Raw genomic sequence first — 19,439 nt, 5'->3', positions numbered from 1 at the left:
AGGTGGGTTAGAACATGTTAAGGTATAGCTGAAATGACACGGTGTGGGCACTTTCCCATGAAAACTGGAAGGAATACACGAACTCCTAGCTGCAGGGAGTGAAAACCAGACTGAACATTGTAGAGATGTCTTTGAAGACAGAGAGAGTTGACCTTATGGTGCATGCAGAAACCACTGTGATGAGTGGGAAGGAAGGATTCTGGTAGAAAGGCTACATAGCAGTCATGAGAAACAGGGAAATGGATATACAATAGAGTTAGAAACAGGGAAATGAAGACATTTGGAAGGAAGGAGGCAGGTGAGAAGCATCAAGCAGCATTTACCCAACAGGTTTCGTAACATTCCCAGCTGACAAACTCCCATATCTGGCAGCTTTCCCAGTGTGAATACGCCCTCCTGGGATGCCATATATAAGCACCCAAAGCTTGCACCATGTAAATAGTAAAGTGTGTCTCAGATGCTCCTTCTTGAAATAGTGCATTATTCTACCTCTGCTTACCTACAATCAATTTAAAAAGGCAGAAGCAGAAGCAGAAGCAGAAGCAGAAGCAGAAGCAGAAGAAGAAGAAGAAGAAGAAGAAGAAGAAGAAGAAGAAGAAGAAGAAGAAGAAGAAAGCTGTAGCAATATGGGGCATCAAGGACAAGTGCCAGGGGGGAAAAGAAGGTTAATGGGATTGACGGTACTGATGCTTCTGCAGGTGTTGATGGGTAAGTGGAACATTTTTCTGCATGAGTTAATATTCCACACCACCAGTAGGGGGCACACTGGACCCCCCCACCCCACATCACCACACAGTAATCTGAGGAAGATGATCAGCGCCTCAGCAGGAGGGCCTACCACCAATGCCTGTCCTGGGGACCGACTTAAAAACTGTGTGATAGGTGGTGAATTGCATTGTGAAAGACTGTAAGAATGAGCCTCACTTGGCTTGTTGGCCCTTTGTATTCCACCCTGAAGAATGAGAGGACTTCCCCACATTGGATCAGCCTGGTCATTGGACAATAGGATATGCATTCCTTAATTTCTTTTAAACTCAATCAATTGAAATTAAGATATGCTTTGTTTGAGCTAAGTTTTCCAGAACAAAGCAAACCAAGTCAAGTTTGCAAGGCCTAGGCCATCATTTATAAAGTCATAAATGGTTTAGGACCAGATTATCCAAAAGACTGTTTCTTCCTGTATGAGCCTGCCCAAGGGTTACAATTATCATCAAAGTTCATTTTTTCTATCTCACCACCTAAAGAGACTTGGCTAATAGGAACTTGAGACAGTCTTCTCTTTGGAAGGATCCTGGTTACGGCATTCACTCCCAAGAAAAGTTAGATTAGTCCCACCCAGATGACTTTTAGGTGGGCAGAAAAAAGTGCCTTACTTTATCTGAATTTTAGTGGGGTTTAATTACAAAATCGAAGTTTTTATTTCTATATGTCTTTGCTTTTAAGCTTTACTTATAACGTTTTAGTTTGTTTAATGATTTTATTGGCTTAGGGTATTGTAAGCTGTTAGTGGCGGTATCTAGGGGTGTAAATGTTTACAATACGTCTTGAAGTCAAGTTATCATTTACCAAACCAGAGCTGCCAGTTGGTGCTGATCGATGTGTGGCAAGCAGACTTTGCAAGACCTTAACTGCTTTAGTGAAAATTAGTCATCTTGAATCTGAGTTTCTAGAGGGCCCAGTTCCAAGGTCTTACAAGTAGGCTATATTTTCAACCCAAATAGGAGATGGTTACGTTAGAATTTTCAAAAAAAAAAAAGAAGAAGATAGAACTAATGACAAGTGTAATCAACTGCTCATTCTTAAAGCAATTTATTTTGAAGTATTTTTTAAAAAATGAAATGAATTGAAGGGGTTCTAGCAACAAGGTAAAATGTAAGATGGGAATTGATAATAGATAAACTAATAGGACATGAATTTGCTGGACCAATTTTTAAAAAGGGATACAAAAAAGGGAGACGTGAGGAAGTCAGGAAAATAAGTTAACTAAAGATGAGAAATAAAGAAAGAGGGAGTTTTTGTTTTCTTTTATATGTGTTTTTTCTTCTTCTTTTTTGTGTTTAATGTTTGTATTTTTTGTATTTTGTAATTTTGTATTTTTCTGTTTTTGTATTTTTCTGAACTTTTCTATTGATAAAACCTAATTAAATATTATTTTTAAAAAATGAAGTATTTTTTTAAAAATATACTTGTCAGTATATAGTCTGAAGGGCTGTAGCTCAGTGGCAGAGCATGTGTTTTGATTGCAAAATGCCCCAGGTTCCTGACTTAGGATAAAGCAATTTCCTGTGTTGATATAAATTAATGTGATGATTAAATGCCTGTCTTGTCTTTTTTCACTTCATTCTCACCATGAACAGAAGGGACTTGAAAGTCAGGAAGATGAGCCATGTTTTGAGTATTTGGCTGGTTCCTTAATTGCATTGGCAGAATCAAGGAAGGAACATCTTAGTTGCAACAATTACAATGCCCAACGCAGGCTAGTTCTGAACCCAAAACAACATTTTTAGTCATGGGGGATGAATGTATAGCTCTCAGCCACAATATTTACATTTAATATAACCATCTGGCAAGTCATTTCAAGATAACGGGCAGTATCCAACAACACAGATCTGCAAGCCCAAGGATTTCTGCATTGATTTTGTTTTGACCCCTTTTTCTTTTCTTTTCAGATGCCAACCCAAGTTATGCAAGCAGAAGTGAGTACTGTTTCTATATGCTTTTATTGTGCTTGAAGCCGATGAGTTTTTAATTAGGAAAATTATTCAATTAAAATGTTTAGAGATAAGGAATCCCTGTGGAGAAGGGTGGTCTTGGTCACAGAGCCCTGTGGATCGTGGCTGCTATAACACTAACCAATTAGACTAGTACTAGTGGCTTGGCTCACAAGGACATGCACCCTAAAACTGCAATATCACCCTATAGATGAACATGAGACACAGGCTGCATACACGCCACACATTTAGAGCACATTCCCTACCCAAGAAACCTGAGAAGTGTAGTTAATTAAGGGTACTGGGAATTGCTGCTCTTACAAGGACGGATACTTTAAATGTATGATGTGCACATAGCCTGATTCTCTGAGGGCCATCCTTTATGGTGCCAGAATGTGACTGTCAAGTGGGTGATATTGGCAAGTTTGGGGGAATTCCATGGTTTGCAGAAGTAATATATATATATATATATATATGCTTTCGTAGATTTTCACGGGTACAGGAATGCAGGTTTTGGTGTCTTCGGGTGTCTTCCCGTGTAAGAGTCGGGGTGTCTGTGCGACGTTTCGACGAGGTCTCACTCGTCATCTTCAGGCTGGTGCTTTCGGCTTCTTGTTACTGGAACAGAGCAGAATCTGGTGTTTGAGTTCCTATAAATACTGTTGAGGGGTGTGGTGTATAGCCTCCAACGTTCTGGGCAGAGAGGAAGTTCCTAGATTAGTGTGCCTTTTCTTATATGCAGGTTTTGGTGTCTTCGGGTGTCTTCCCGTGTAAGAGTCGGGGTGTCTGGGCGACGTTTCGACGAGGTCTCACTCGTCATCTTCAGGCTGGTGCTTTCGGCTTCTTGTTACTGGAACAGAGCAGAATCTGGTGTTTGAGTTCCTATAAATACTGTTGAGGGGTGTGGTGTATAGCCTCCAACGTTCTGGGCAGAGAGGAAGTTCCTAGATTAGTGTGCCTTTTCTTCTTTTGTTCCTTAATTACTTGGGGGATATCTTGAGTGATTTCATGAGTGATATTCTGAATACCACTGGGTGGGTCATTAAGTGTAGATTAGTTGCTAAAGCTTTCGTGTCTTGACCTCTTGAGCTTGTGAAGAGTTTTTCTGAGAAGATGGCTGTGCTGCATTTAGTTGTGCTCTGGCTTGGCTTCGTGTATAGGGGCGAGCTGTGATTTTGTGCCTTGTGCCAGCCAGATCTGTGTAGGGATTGCAGGGGGGTGCAGCATCCGGAGGTGCCACTATAGTTTGGCTACTGGATGGAGTCTGTAATATGTCTGTGGAGAGGGTCTGGGTTTGGGTCTGGTGTGGTTGATTGGTGACGGCGTTCTGTGTGCCTCTGGTTCTGGTGTCGGTTTTTGTGGGGAGGGCTAATTTCCAGATGTCTGGCAGGCGGGACGTGTCGTCACGCTTGTTCATGTTGTGAGGGTGTTTCTCTATCTCGATGGCTTCCATGATTATTCTCTTGTGGTGATGTTCCATGTTAAAGAGCAATTTGGAATCTGCAAAATTAATTTCGTGTCCTGTTTCTTTCATGTGTTGGAAAAGAGAGGAAGTTTTTTCTTCTTTTTTGACGGCATTCTTGTGTTCTGCGATACGTGCATTTATTCGTCTGTTTGTTTGTCCAATGTACGTGGCTGGGCAGACTTTGCAGGGTATTTCATAGACCCCTTGGTTTTCCAGCTGGATTTTGTCTTTTGGGTTTCTGAGGATATTGGCTATTTTTTGGTTGGTGCAGAAGGCTGTTTTGATATTGTGTTTATGGAGGATTTTGCTAATTTTGTCTGTAGTGCCCTTGATATAAGGAAGGAGGGCCATGCCATTGTTTTCTTCTGTGTCTTGGTTTTTGGGGGGTGTTTCTTTTTGGATTAGCTTCGTAACCCTGTTTTTCTGGTATCCATTGGCGATTAACACATTTGAGAGATTCTGTAACTCAGTTGTCAAGTGGTCTTTGTCAGCCAGGCGTTTGGTTCTGGAGATGAGAGTCTTGGCTACGGAGTTTATTTGTGCAGGGTGGTGGTGTGATTGTGCATGTAAGTAGCGGTTGGTGTGTGGTTGGTGTGTGGTTGGTGTAGATAGTGTGTCCTAGGAAAAACTGAGTTACAGAATCTCTCAAATGTGTTAATCGCCAATGGATACCAGAAAAACAGGGTTACGAAGCTAATCCAAAAAGAAACACCCCCCAAAAACCAAGACACAGAAGAAAACAATGGCATGGCCCTCCTTCCTTATATCAAGGGCACTACAGACAAAATTAGCAAAATCCTCCATAAACACAATATCAAAACAGCCTTCTGCACCAACCAAAAAATAGCCAATATCCTCAGAAACCCAAAAGACAAAATCCAGCTGGAAAACCAAGGGGTCTATGAAATACCCTGCAAAGTCTGCCCAGCCACGTACATTGGACAAACAAACAGACGAATAAATGCACGTATCGCAGAACACAAGAATGCCGTCAAAAAAGAAGAAAAAACTTCCTCTCTTTTCCAACACATGAAAGAAACAGGACACGAAATTAATTTTGCAGATTCCAAATTGCTCTTTAACATGGAACATCACCACAAGAGAATAATCATGGAAGCCATCGAGATAGAGAAACACCCTCACAACATGAACAAGCGTGACGACACGTCCCGCCTGCCAGACATCTGGAAATTAGCCCTCCCCACAAAAACCGACACCAGAACCAGAGGCACACAGAACGCCGTCACCAATCAACCACACCAGACCCAAACCCAGACCCTCTCCACAGACATATTACAGACTCCATCCAGTAGCCAAACTATAGTGGCACCTCCGGATGCTGCACCCCCCTGCAATCCCTACACAGATCTGGCTGGCACAAGGCACAAAATCACAGCTCGCCCCTATACACGAAGCCAAGCCAGAGCACAACTAAATGCAGCACAGCCATCTTCTCAGAAAAACTCTTCACAAGCTCAAGAGGTCAAGACACGAAAGCTTTAGCAACTAATCTACACTTAATGACCCACCCAGTGGTATTCAGAATATCACTCATGAAATCACTCAAGATATCCCCCAAGTAATTAAGGAACAAAAGAAGAAAAGGCACACTAATCTAGGAACTTCCTCTCTGCCCAGAACGTTGGAGGCTATACACCACACCCCTCAACAGTATTTATAGGAACTCAAACACCAGATTCTGCTCTGTTCCAGTAACAAGAAGCCGAAAGCACCAGCCTGAAGATGACGAGTGAGACCTCGTCGAAACGTCGCCCAGACACCCCGACTCTTACACGGGAAGACACCCGAAGACACCAAAACCTGCATTCCTGTACCCGTGAAAATCTACGAAAGCATATATATATATATATATATATATATATATATATATATATATGGGAGGAGGAACTGAAGGGCTGGAAAAAATATTATAATAAGGACTGGACATGCTCAATGGCTACAGAATGGTATGTCCACTGTGTGGGGATGGGTGGAAAACTTAGGGAAAAGAAGATGGAATGGAGTAGCCTGAAAAGGGGCATGGCAAACTGGCTGGTTCCCTGAGCTACACCACAACCTACAGTGGCCAAGTAGATGCATTCAGGACCATAGAAGCATCCTGTGTTGCCTTGTCCCCTAGCAACTGGTGCACAGTTATACTAGTAACTGGTGTGCCATATATACTGGTCTGCTGCATTAGAACACAGAAGTTCTGTTTAACAATTATGCTTAATAGCCATTGAGAGACCTGTCCTAATAATGATATCTTCCTCAGTATGTGGAAAACAGGGAATCCTAAACCGGATCATAGGGGGGAAAGACTCGCAGGATGGAGAATGGCCTTGGCAGGTCAGCATAAGGTTGGATGGAGCGTACCACTGCGGAGGGTCCCTCATCACTGATCAGTGGGTCATCACAGCCTCACATTGTTTTAAACTGTAAGTATGCCTTTCCAATCCCATCCATCCCTCAAGTATCACTGAAATTAGATTTCACACACATTTTACAAAGTCGGCTTTCAATGCTGAATGTTGAAATATTCATTTTTAAGGGCCTCTCTTCATGCTCACAGATTTCTCAGGACAATAATGTTTATCATAACTGGCCTAATTCAGTTGGTTGGGTTTTTTTTGTCTACATTGGCTTCAATGCGTCGATTTCAGCGAAAGCTGTGTGAAAATAGATGCAGAACAGCAAGCAGGAAGCCAAGAATGAACCTTCAGATAATGGCTTGTTTGGAACAAAATGAAGAACTTAAGCTACATGCGCTGGTCAATGGCTTGTGCACAGCTGTAGACAGCACTGGTGGACAGCACTGAGTCCAAAAATGCCCACTGATTCCAGTACTATATAAGTTTCTAACTTGGGCTAGACCAGCCCAGTGCTTTACAGCAGGGATGGTGAACCAGTCTGAGGGCCTCATACTCTCATGGACAATCTCCTGCGGTGGGACACATGTCAGCGGGGAGAGGAGCAGAGGCAAAAGTATGCAAGGCAAAGGCTGTGCTTCTTACCATTATACGCTAGGCTGCATTGCAGCCACACTGAAGATGGAGGCTTCTGTATGCATATAGAGGGACGCGGGTGGCGCTGAGGGTTAAACCACAGAGCCTAGGACTTGCCGATCAGAAGGTTGGCAGTCCAAATCCCCGTGACGGGGTGAGCTCCCATTGCTCGGTCCCTGCTCCTGCCAACCTAGCAGTTCGAAAGCACATCAAAGTGAAAGTAGATAAATAGGTACCGCTCTGGCGGGAAGGTAAACGGCATTTCCGTGCACAGCTCTGGTTCGCCAGAAGCGGCTTAGTCATGCTGGCCACATGACCCGGAAGCTGTACACCAGCTCCCTCGGCCAATAAAGCGAGATGAGCGCCGCAACCCCAGAGTCGGTCACTACTGGACCTAATGGTCAGGGGTCCCTTTACCTATATGCATATAGACACATCTCCCTGTTGTCCATCCAGGCAAGTGAGAGTTTCATGATTCACATTCCAGCCATGCAAAAGCACTGAAGGAAAGCCAGTGAAAGTAGCCCCACCCTCCACAAAGCCTGAGGTTTTACACCACCATTTTACACATTGGTGGTGTTTTTTTTCTCCCCAAATCTCTAAACCCAACAGTAATTGAAGGGCTATTGATGGAGCTTGCAACGAAAAGAACCGAAGTGCTACATCCTTCCACTGGAATCAGCCCATACTCCAAGATGTGTCTTGGATGCCCTTCACTGGGTGCCCCCACCCTCAGAACGTTGGAGGATGGTGATTGGAAAATGAGCCTTTTCATTGGTGGCTCCCTGGTTCTGGAATATGCCTCTCTGGGCTGCTTGCCTGCCAACGAGTTTGAAAAGCTTTCAGCACCAGGCTAAAACTTTCTTATTTAACTAGTTTTTGAATAGAGTTTATCTGATTTTTAAAATTATTTTAAATCATTATTTTAAAATAACAGCATTATTTTGAATGTTTACTTAATAGTTTTATTTATCTAGAGATAATCCTGAAAGATCAACTGATAAAAATCAAATTGAACTTATTTTTAATTGGGGGTGCAAACTAAAAATGGGAAATGTTTGGATTTGTTTCACACAACCCAACTCCTTAACCTGTTCCATCCACTTCACCCTAAGGATAAGAATTCACTGACATTCTCTCTGTCTCCTCAACCCCATTGTGTCTCTCTAGGCTCAGCACCCCTTCCAACTTCACAGTAATGCTCGGAGTACTGAAACTCTCCAGTCCTGGTCCCCATTCCATCACCACCGCTGTGAAACGTATCATCCTCAATCCTACATATGAGGGGGATGTGAAATCCGGAGACATTGCTCTGCTGCAGCTGGACAAGCCAGTGAATTTCTCTCAATGGATCGTCCCCATCTGTGTCCCTGATTCTGATGTCGTCTTCCCCCCAGGACACATGTGTTGGGTCACGGGTTGGGGAGATGTGCAAGGCAGAGGTAGGTTCAAAAGAGAGAGATGATGATGATGATTGATGATAACAACAACAACAACAACAACAACAACAACAACAATAATAATAATAATAATAATTTATTTATACCCTGCCCATCTAGCTAGGTTTCCCCAGCCACTCTGGGCGGCTTCCAACAAAACACTAAAATACAATAACCTATTAAACATTAAAAGCTTCCCTAAACAGGGCTGCCTTCAGATGTTTTCTAAAAGTTTGGTAGTTATTTTTCTCCTTGACATCTGGTGGGAGGGAGTTCCACAGGGTGGGTGCCACTACCGAGAAGGCTCCCTGTAACCTGGCTTATCACAGGGAGGGAACCGCCAGAAGGCCCTCAGTGTCTGGGAAGAATGATGGAGGTGGAGACGCTCCTTCAGGTATACTCGACTGAGGCCGTTTAGCAGATCGACTCCCTCTGCTGAAACAAACTGGGGATAACTCCTATCAGCCACCCCAGCATGGCCAATGGTGAGGAAATTATAGGAACAGTAGTCTAAAACATCTGGAAGGTACCAGGCTGGAGAAGGCTGCATTAGAGGGGAATTTATGCTACAGACTGTAAGTGGTTTAACAGCCATTCCCTCTTTCTTTGGAGTTCTGGGAATTGTAATTCTGGGTGTGGGAGGAATTAAGAATCTTTAACAGAGAATCATCACCCTTCACCAAACTCCAATTCCCAAGATCCTTCTGGAAGAAGACCTGGCAGTTCTAGTGTTATGAAACCAATATATACTTTATGGTAGGGAGTGAGAGACCTTAGCTCTGCACGCCTGAGTCTATAATGCTCCAGCTTTTCTCTCTCTCTCTCTCTCTCTCTCTCTCTCTCTCTCTCTCTCTCTCTCTGATTTCTCCAGTTAATCCCTAACAATAGCAGTTCACAGACACAAGGCAGCAGGACTAGTCTGGAGTTTGTAATTTTTGGCTACTGTGTCTCTAACAGTTTTGTGACAGGCAGAAGTCCTGCAAGTGAAGAAATCCAGCTGTAGCAGCATCTGCAGGTCAGGAAATGCTCTACTTGCTGGATTTCTGTTTATTTATACAGCTCTTAAAGGCAAATTAAGTTGTGCCCAGTGGTAGAGGCAAGGAGAGAAGTTGTCAAGCTATTTAAAAAGTTTGGTTGGTAGCAACCATTTTTTCCTCCTGAATGCCTGGTTCCAAGGGCAGTGGGGAGAGAAGCACACAGTTATGGCTGCCATAACACAAGTGGGCTTTCATTTGTGCAGCATAGTACAAAGGCTTCCCCAAAATAAGAGAAAGACAAAAAGGGAAACAAACTAGAGATAATTCCAGCTTAGTTCATAAGAGCATTCTATAATCAAAAAAATATTTTATATCACCTATAAAATATTTGCAATTTTTATCATTGCTAGGTAGCAATGTGATTTTATGCAGTATTTTATACTATTGGTTTTTGTATTGTACCTATTTATCTTATATGTGAATGGCCTATGGCCCAAGCATTAATAAACTACCACTACTACTGTTTTTTAATTATTGTTACTGTTACTACCACTATTGTATAATGGGAATAGCAACTTACAAAAGATGAATTGTAAGATAATATAGATACAAAATAGAAATCCATTAGGGTGAAAGCCAGGGAATGTAATCTCTACCCTAATGGTCTAGCTCCCAACAACAGAATATAAGTTCTCATTAAAAACAATGAACCAAATGGCACCTTAAACATGAACAATGCAATGAGTCTGTTCAGAAGAAAAAAATCATGTAGCTCAATGTGACTTATGCCCTGGCAAGTGTGTGAATAGGATTCCATCTTAGCACATCTATGGGTCCAGAAGCTTTCACATGCCTTCTTCATTAGATGCATGGTGTGGGACCCTCAAGGTGTGAGTGGATAGGTGATAGATGATAGATAGATATAGACAGACAGACAGACAGACAGACAGACAGACAGATGATAGATAGATGATAGATAGATAGATGATAGATAGATATAGATAGATAGATAGATAGATAGATAGATAGATAGATAGATAGATAGATGATAGATAGATAGATGATAGATGATAGATAGATAGATGATAGATAGATATAGATGATAGATAGATATAGATAGATAGATAGATGATAGATAGATGATAGATAGATAGATAGATAGATAGATAGATAGATAGATGATGATAGATAGATAGATAGATAGATAGATAGATAGATAGATAGATAGATAGATAATAGATGATAGATAGATAGATGATAGATGATAGATAGATAGATAGATAGATAGATAGATAGATAGATGATAGATAGATAGATGATAGATGATAGAGATAGATAGATATAGATAGATGATAGATAGAGATGATAGATAGATAGATAGATGATGATAGATAGAGATGATAGATAGATAGATAGATAGATAGATAGATGATAGATAGATAGATGATAGATGATAGAAAGATGATAGAGTGTCAGAATGTCTTTAGAAAGCGAGGCCCGAAAGCTGAGCAATCTAAGAGACAGGTGTGCCACAATCGTATGCCAAGAAAAATGAAAATGAGATCCCATCAAAAGAGGAAAAAGAGTGGGTGTGACACGCTCCCAACTGGTGATGAATTGGCCAAGCAAGATGAATAATGTACATTAATGCCTAAACAGGGACAATTACCTTTTGTGGTGAGTGAGCCATTCCTAATCCCCTATTGAATCCAAAGTCTGTTAGTGTCGGGTCTGCAAATAAATTGCAGCTAACAAAGGAGTCTCTCTTTGAAATCTTTTGGGTGATGTGTGACAACTTGTAAGCCAATTATACAAACAGGGATATATGTCTAGAACCTGTCACTCACATAATTTTAACCATCATTCCATTTTGTACTTGAATTTGTTTGTTTTATGAAATCCTCTTAAAAAATGGATTTATAAAGTGTATCTTCTCTCAAAATACATGTTCAAGCGGATATATATTTTTATATATAGTCTTTTGAAACTTAAATCTGCAATCTGCATAGCTCTAAATTTCTGATAAATGCAGTGACCATTCTGTGACATGCAAAATCTGGTAGGTAGCAAAGACCTGGTCCATGCACAGGGATTTGCAAAGAATGCAGTCTGCAATCATTCCCAGTCTGTTCCAATAACTCCAGGGAGACAGAAATGAAATCCCTTTGGTTGCAGAGCATCACCATTTTAATGTTTCATTATACAATGGCACTGATTCTCTTATCTTGCTCCTGTTTCAGACAAACAGCGAACCTCTGATATACTCCAAAAGATAGAGGTCCCCATAATCAGCACAAACACATGCAATGCCCTCTATCACCAAGACTCCGGAGAGCTCAAACTCACAAAGGACATTAAAAATGACATGATATGTGCTGGCTTTGCTGCTGGACATCGGGATGCCTGCCAGGTGAGACCCAGATCAGTTTTAGTTCATTATTAGTACATCCAGATCTTTAGTCCATCTAGTTCAATCTCACCTGCACTGAGAGGCAGCAGCTTGCCAGTGTTTCAGATAAGACTCCCTCCCAGTCCTACCTGAATCTGCTAGACATTAAACTTGGGACCTTCCAAATGCAAAGCAGATGCTCTGCTACTGAGCTACTGCCCTTGCCATAGCTCTTGGGCATCAGCTTCCCTTCCCTGTGCCCAGAGGCGGTGGAAGAGGGATGCAGTGGGGGTGGTCCGCCCCAGGTGTCACCACTGAGGGGGGTGACAAAATGCGTGGCGGCACTCACCGCAGAGCCTGCAGTGCACCCGAGCCACGCATCTCTCCTGTGAGTGACACAATGGCTTGGGTACCCACAGGCTCCGTGCTGCCCTACCCACTGCCTCCGCCTCAGCTGTAGAGTGGCTGAATGGGAGGAGGCAGGCAGACTCCTTGGAGGCCCTGTGGAGTGTCCTGCCCTGGCTTGCCCTGCCCCGTGGGCGGCTGGCCCTGGCCCTTGGCGCAGGGCACGCGCGCCGCCCCAGGTGCCAATTGGCTTGCTCTGCCCACTGCCTGTGCCTGCATTTCCCATAATCTATTTGGGTTTTCTCTGCACAGGGTGATTCAGGAGGACCACTAGCCTGCCGAATGGGGGACTCCTGGCTCCTCGCAGGCGTGGTGAGCTGGGGAGAAGGGTGTGCACAGAAGAATCGCCCTGGTGTTTATGCCCGTGTCACATCCTATCAGTCATGGATCCACAGCCTGATACCAGAGCTGACTTTCACCAGTGTGGAAACCAAGGGCCATGGGTCAACAGTGAACAACAGAAGCACCATCAATGGAGCATCAGCTGGAAGTCTTAGCTTCATCTCCATCATCATAGCCACTGTCGTTTTGCTACTATCTTCTGAGTAGACTCTCTGGAAAAGGAAGGCAGCCCCTTTTTCCTGGGGAGACCTTTGTGCTAATCCTGCAGGCTTAGTTTGGAAGAGGATGGAGATCATCAGAACTGCCAGTGTTCTTGACAGTGAAGTCAAGGAGACTTCAAGCTCTGCTGCTGTATGGTTTTAAGAAGTGACTGTCGGCTAAAGCAGTCCTTCTTGGCCTTTCTGGTACAGAAATTTGTGGGCATTCAGAAATTAAGGGGATATCCCATCCCCATTACCATTTCTGAAATTTATTTCACGTTTTTCTTCATGGACTCAGTCCTCCACTCCAGAAACAAGTTTTGCTGCAAGGGATTGGAGCAGAAAGATTAACACCTGGATATTTTTTTCTCAGCCACTGAGCATGCCCAGCGATAGTACTCAGTTGGCATCCTCAGCCATATCCATGCTAAAACATGTTGTGGCCCTGTTGGTCCTCCTTCAACCCAGGCTCAGGCTTACAAAAAAAACTATCTGGGAAGCTGCTGGCTTAAACTGCCTATGGAGTGGTGCTCCATTGGGACAATGTGGGTAGTTACAATTGTGGTCCACTCACCACAGTTCACACTACTGCTGCTGCCCTCCATTACTAAGCTTGTTGTAGGGTTGTCAGGGGCCCATCAGAAGGCATTTTGCCTGGGGACCCCTCAAATCTGGAAGTGGCTCTGCTCTTGTGGCTATCAGAGGCCTCTCTCCTTAAAATGTGAGGATATGCAGGCGGGATTCCAGTTCCCAAGAACGGTTCTTTTGATCTTCTTCTTCTGAACTAGGTGGGCCATTGGCCTAAGATAGCTGACTCTTCTTATGTTCGTATCCATGCTCAGATCTGTCTTAAGCTCCAGGAAAAGGTCATAGGGTTTCTGTCATTTAGCCGGTCAGTGCAAGAAGTGCCTTTATACCAAGTCAGGTCCATCTATCTCATTACTGACTGGCTGGCAGCAGCTCTCCAGGGTTTCAGGTGGGAACATTCCCCATCCCTATCAATAAATTCCAGGTGTCCAACCAGGTAGCTTCTGCATGCCTGTGTTGTATCTCACTGAGCAAAAGCCCCCTCCCTCAGGGTTCATCACCTCTAGCAGCTAGCAAGCAGGCTGAAATCAGCAGCTGGGCCTTCCTCCTAGCATAGAGGAGATGCAATGGACAGAATATCACCTATTGTTGATTTCAAAGAATCATAGATTGTAGAGCTTGAAGTGACCCTAAGGGTCATCTAGTCCAAATCATGCAACGAAGGAATCTCAACTAGAGAATCCATTACAGATGGAGTCCAACCTCTCTTAAAAACCTCCAAAGAAGGAAAGTCCACCACCTTCGAGAGAGTCTGTTCCACTGTCAAACAGCTCTTACTGTCAGAAAGTTCTTCCAGATATTTAGTTGGAATCTCCTTTCTTGTAACCTGAAGCCATTGATCCATGCCCCACCAGATCAGGAGAAAACAAGCTTGCTCCACCTTCTATGTGACAGCCCTTGAGATATTTAAAGAGGGCTATCATATCTTCTCTCAGTCTCCTGTTTTCCAAGCTAAACATACCCAACTCCCTCAACTGTTCCTCATAAGGCTTGGTTTCCAGATCCTTGATCATCTTGGTTGTCCTCCTCTGCACACATTCTAGCTTGTCAATAGCCTTCTTAAATTTTGGCTGTCAGAACTGGACACAGTACTCCAGTTGTGGTCTGATCAAGGCAGAACAGAGTGGTACGATTACCTCCCTTGATCTGGACACTACACTTCTGTTGATGCAGCCCAGAATAGCATTAGCTTCTTTTGCTGCTGCATCACATGCTTGTCTCGTGTCAACCATGTGATGCAGCAGCAAAAAAAGCAACCTAATGATTCATGTCAACCATGTGATTTCTGCCTGTCACACAGCTACTAAAGCAGGGATGGGCAACCTTTTGCTGTTGCAGGTTGCATTCCCTCGAGGTAATCTTTCAAAGCCTTCAGGCTCAGAGTCAAAGGGGTGCAGGGAGTCAGAGCCAAACGTAGATGGGACTACACACACTCTAGGCTTATCCACACTTAGCTTTTCCTCTGCTCTTTCCAGGCACAGTCTGCGATTTAAAACTGAGCACCATTTTTATGCTCCTGAGCTTTCCCTGTGAAAAGCCATTCTTTAAAGCTCAATCAGAGCAAGCGTCAATCCACAGAAAACCCGAATTGATGTTTGCTCTCATTCAACTTTAAGGGGTGGGTTTTCATGGGGGAAGCTTGACAAGTAGGCAAGAGATGCTTGAACACAGTGTTGTATAGAGCAGACCTCTTCCTGGAAAGAGCAGGGAATATGGAGTGGAGGAAAGGTTGCCCCTTATCTCTCCTGTGGTTTTGATCCAATTTAGGGGGGCTTCACAGTTGCTGTAACTTTGAGAACCACAGAAATTGGACAGATCTCTTAACAACACGTGCAGTTTGATCCTCGGTGTCTTAAAAGATGGGGGTGGATAGTCTAAAGCCCAGACTATCCCCCTCTGGGAATTATACTGCCTAAAGATATAGCAGAGGAGGAAAGCTAGCCTCACACTCAGGATAAACCGGTTCTTTCTTGCTTCTGAATAAAAAGTATGTTACGACATACAACCACACCATACCTTTAAAACACTCTTATACCAGTCGTTGAGAATCCTGGGAACTGTAGTTTCTTATGGGTGCTGGGAACTGTAGGTCTGTGGACTCAGAACCCTTAATAAACTACAGTTCCCAGGATTCTTTGGGGGAGGAGCCATGATGACTGTTAAAGGGATAGAAGAGTGCTTCAAATGTATGATGTGGATGTTCGGGGGGCACAGGAGTTATTATTATTATTATTATTATTTATTGAATTTATATACCGCCCTATACCCAAGGGCCTTTTCTTCCTTTCAACAACATATATATCAGATACACCAAACCTACCATTCGCTACCTCTGTTCATGGGGTTTTGCTGTTCTCACCAATGCAAAATCTCAGCTGCTATAGACATTCTTGCCTGGTTTATTTCATGACATGAAGTTGATTTACCAGCATGGTGCCAAGTGTATATATTTATGACTTTATTTATTGTTTGTACTGTGTATCATGTGACATATTTTTGTAACACTCACGTAACTCCGTGGTGGAATCCTCTTCCCCACCCATCATGTGAGTAAAGGAGCCCCGTCTGGTATGTGGGCTCCCGCATTTCCTTGTCTATCTCTTTCCTTCCCTTCACAATAAACTCTTTGAACCTTGACACCTGGATTGAGAAATACTTCTCTCTGACCTGAGGCGACTCTTAAATTGAGAGGAATTTGAGCAATGTTGCTCTGCAAGCCTTTATTAGGCGATAGTATCAAATGTGTGAGGGGGGGGAGGGGGTTAGGAGAGAAATGGTCTTGTGGCACTCTCTTAGGAAATGTTATAAATATTTAATTCTGCTCTTGAATGCACAAAGCAGCCATTCACCTCTATCACCAGATTCTTGACACCCCATATACAAGTATTTGTGTACACTTGCTAATGTGTACAGCAGGGGTCAGCAACCTTTTTCAGCCATGAGCCCGTCCACTGTCCCTCACACCTTGTGGGGGGCCGGACTATATTTTTTTTTTGGGGGGGGAATATGAACGAATTCCTATGCCCCACAAATAACCCAGAGATGCATTTTAAATAAAAGGACATATTCTACTCATGTAAAAACACGCTGATTGCCAGACCATCTGCGGGCTGGATTGAGAAGGTGCTTGGGCCGCATCTGGCCCTCGGGCCTTAGATTGCCAATCCCTGGTGTACAGCTCAGCTATTTCCATCAGGCTACATCAGTGGGAGAAATGGGAAGTGGGACTTAGGGCTCGTTCATACTTCCACTCATCCTGTGCTGAGAAAGCACAGGTATGAGCAGTTTTCCCTTTGACCCACACTTTCGAGGTATGGATCTGAGCAGTTTTCCCCTTATCCTGCTCCTTTCCCAGGGGAAACCCACTCTCTCTAGTGCTAAATTGGAGCAAACGTCTATCTGGAGAAAACTCAAATTTGTTCCAATAGGGCACCGTCTCCCTCTACTGCCACCCAGTGGTAGCCTTTCCATCAGGCTGCCTCAGTGGGAGAAATGAGAAGCAAGCCTCATTCCAGCTCCATCACACACCTCCTTCCCCTGAACTATTCCTATGCCATCTGGTCATTAGATGAGCTGTTATTTAGGAATTGGCACCTGGGTTTGCTTTTCCCCCTCTTCCCTCCTTGTCCCTTTTCCCTTGTATGTCTTTTTAAAAAGGGGAGGTGTAAGCCTGTAGACAGGAACTGTCTTGTTCTAATGGGTGGTATATAAACCACTCAAGAGAGCCTTTTTGGCTGAAGAGCTTAGTACAAAAGCTCTAAAGAAATAAAGGTAGTACACAGACAGTACACTAATTGAGTAATACATGCAAATAACCTACAAGTGCACAGTTCCACGAACTGACAAATGCAAGAAAGGAAAGGGTTAAGTTAGCCCTTCAGGCCACACAGCCCCTTGTCCAGCAGCCTCCACTTCTTCCTTCTTCTCAAACAGGCAAACTTGCACAACAACTTTAGATTTATGAGCACACATACTGGGAGACATCTCACATCTCTCAGGCAATGCCTAGTTTGGGTGGCAGGCAAGGAGGTGCTTCAAAGAGACAATTCTCAGTACCTGAGCCAAACTAGAGTTTTCAGGGAACCCCCCTCAAATGATATCAAACCAGTATTTGTAGTATAGCGATACTCTCTGTGGTATGGAAATAAAAATACATTTGGCCTGTGATCAAATCAAATCCACTGCAAAAACTCCCTCTTTCACTTGTAGATTTCAGAGTTGGGGGCTGGGATGTGGAAGTTGTTGTTGTTGCTGCTACTACTGCTGCAGCAGGGCGGGTTACAACAATTAAAACACAATATTTAAAAATAGCTTAAAACAACTTACAATCACAGAATTAAGGTGTGTCCTAAAAACGTACAAAGGCGGTGTCAAAAGGCAGGTGTGTTTTCAGTTACAACCAGAACTCCAACAAATTGGGAAGAATGGTTGGAAACAATAAAGTGCCATGAGTCAGCTGTCAACCACTAGACATCTGTACTACCCAATGAGCAACAAACATCTTTTGCCATGTGTTTCAGTGAGAAAGCAGCAATGTCTCTGCAATTGTGGAGAAATCACCTTTTACAATATTGTGCATTTGGGGGTCATGTGAACGGTTAAGTTTAAAATGCTAAGTATCCACTGGTGGCTGGTGGTTGCTTAGGGCTTATCCACACTTCCTCTTTCCCCCCACCCCCAGGGAAAACTGCTCTTTAGTGCTTAGTCAGAGCAAACCGGGAATTCATGTTTTCTCCAGATTGACATTTGCTCCAATTTAGCACTAAAGAGTGGGTATTTCTTGATTGGCTTGAAGTCCTTGGTCACTCATTGGATAGGAAAAGTAGTCAGGTGATGGGAGAGAATTATGTGCCACTCAAATCTGGTTGAATTGCAGTGGGGCTGGAACATAAATAGGCTAGTTTTAACACTTCACAAAGAATCATTGTCTGAGACTGAGTTTGCCCTCCAGAAGCTGAAACACTGGCTTAAGCCAAAGATTAGCAGAGAGGCTTCTGAAGCTGACCAAAGAGAGAAGTGCCTGCATGCCTGGTTCATAGGAAACCAGCAGAAGTCCTATCTGCCCTGCAGTGGTGAGAAGAGAGACTAACTGGCATATAAATTTAATAGGAACTATGCATTACAAATTACTCATAAGTAACTTTCTGTATTTGAAAGCAGCTGCCATTTGTAACAGTAGTACCCTTATTAAAAAAAAACAAGTCTCAGAGAAACAGTAACCAATTTAGGCATAGTTTTTGCCTTATTTTACTTTTATAGTTAATAATAAATAAAGAACATCTTGTTATTTGTATTTACTACTGATAAAGTTGTTTGCTTGGTTTTTGTATCACATCTAAAGTACCACAGCCACTGGATTACACTGAAAGGTTTGGTAAACAGCATGTTACAGATATAAGGTGGCAGTGGGTAACAGGTTTTGAAAGATACATACCATGGTGGGAGCAAAATAGGAGTCAGCAGTGGTTCCTTATTTTCTGGTTCCCTACAAATAAGAAGAGGTAATGCACCACAGCAATGCCCAGCTAAAAGCCAAACGATATGGTGCTGGTGGCAAGAGGTTTCAATGCACCATGGGGACTAGCCCCTTTGGTCTGAATGTGGCTCTCTGGCATAGGCTTTGTAATTTCCTTCTAGTAAATATGTCATGTAAGGAAGTAGGGGTGTGTGTGTTTCTCCCTAGTCTTTTAGGCACAAGTTGCTAAATGCTGAAATGACACCCTTCCTCACCCATCCCCAACTCTTCACACACCACAAAGCAGTGAATTCCGGAAGGAAGGAGGGAAGGAAGTGGGTAGCAAGATGGCGTGCTGATGAGTATTGGATTCTGAGTCCATCTTTGCCCTGGAAAACGTAGAGCAGGATAGGGCAGGAGGGAAAGAGGCCAAACTACAGTGGTACCTCTAGTTACGAATTTC

At 43.3% G+C, this 19,439-nt stretch overlaps 1 protein-coding gene across 1 annotated transcript; it reads left to right on the top strand.

The window, feature by feature from the left end:
- Positions 1-442: 442 nt before the first annotated feature.
- LOC309517366 (serine protease 27-like) lies at positions 443-16,158 on the top strand. The gene is made up of 6 exons (XM_082196575.1): positions 443-708; positions 2,670-2,696; positions 6,452-6,614; positions 8,352-8,623; positions 11,838-12,007; positions 12,644-16,158. Exons 1-6 carry the CDS (start codon positions 627-629, stop codon positions 12,938-12,940), a joined length of 1,011 nt encoding a protein of 336 aa, XP_082052701.1. The 5' UTR covers positions 443-626; the 3' UTR covers positions 12,941-16,158.
- Positions 16,159-19,439: the final 3,281 nt, after the last annotated feature.

This window comes from Podarcis vaucheri (genome assembly GCF_965113315.1).
Source record: "Podarcis vaucheri genome assembly, chromosome: 13".
NCBI classification, from domain to species: Eukaryota; Metazoa; Chordata; class Lepidosauria; order Squamata; family Lacertidae; genus Podarcis; species Podarcis vaucheri.
The sequence above is the reverse complement of the archived record's forward strand: the minus strand, read 5'-3'. Positions and strand labels throughout refer to the sequence as shown.

Excerpts from the sequence above, each read along its gene's own strand:
- LOC309517366 (XM_082196575.1), top strand. The coding sequence starts at position 627 with ATGGGGCATCAAGGACAAGTGCCAGGGGGGAAAAGAAGGTTAATGGGA. Across the intron at positions 2,697-6,451 it reads CCCAAGTTATGCAAGCAGAA|TATGTGGAAAACAGGGAATC; the intron begins GTGAGTACTGTT and ends TATCTTCCTCAG. Across the intron at positions 8,624-11,837 it reads GGGAGATGTGCAAGGCAGAG|ACAAACAGCGAACCTCTGAT; the intron begins GTAGGTTCAAAA and ends CTCCTGTTTCAG.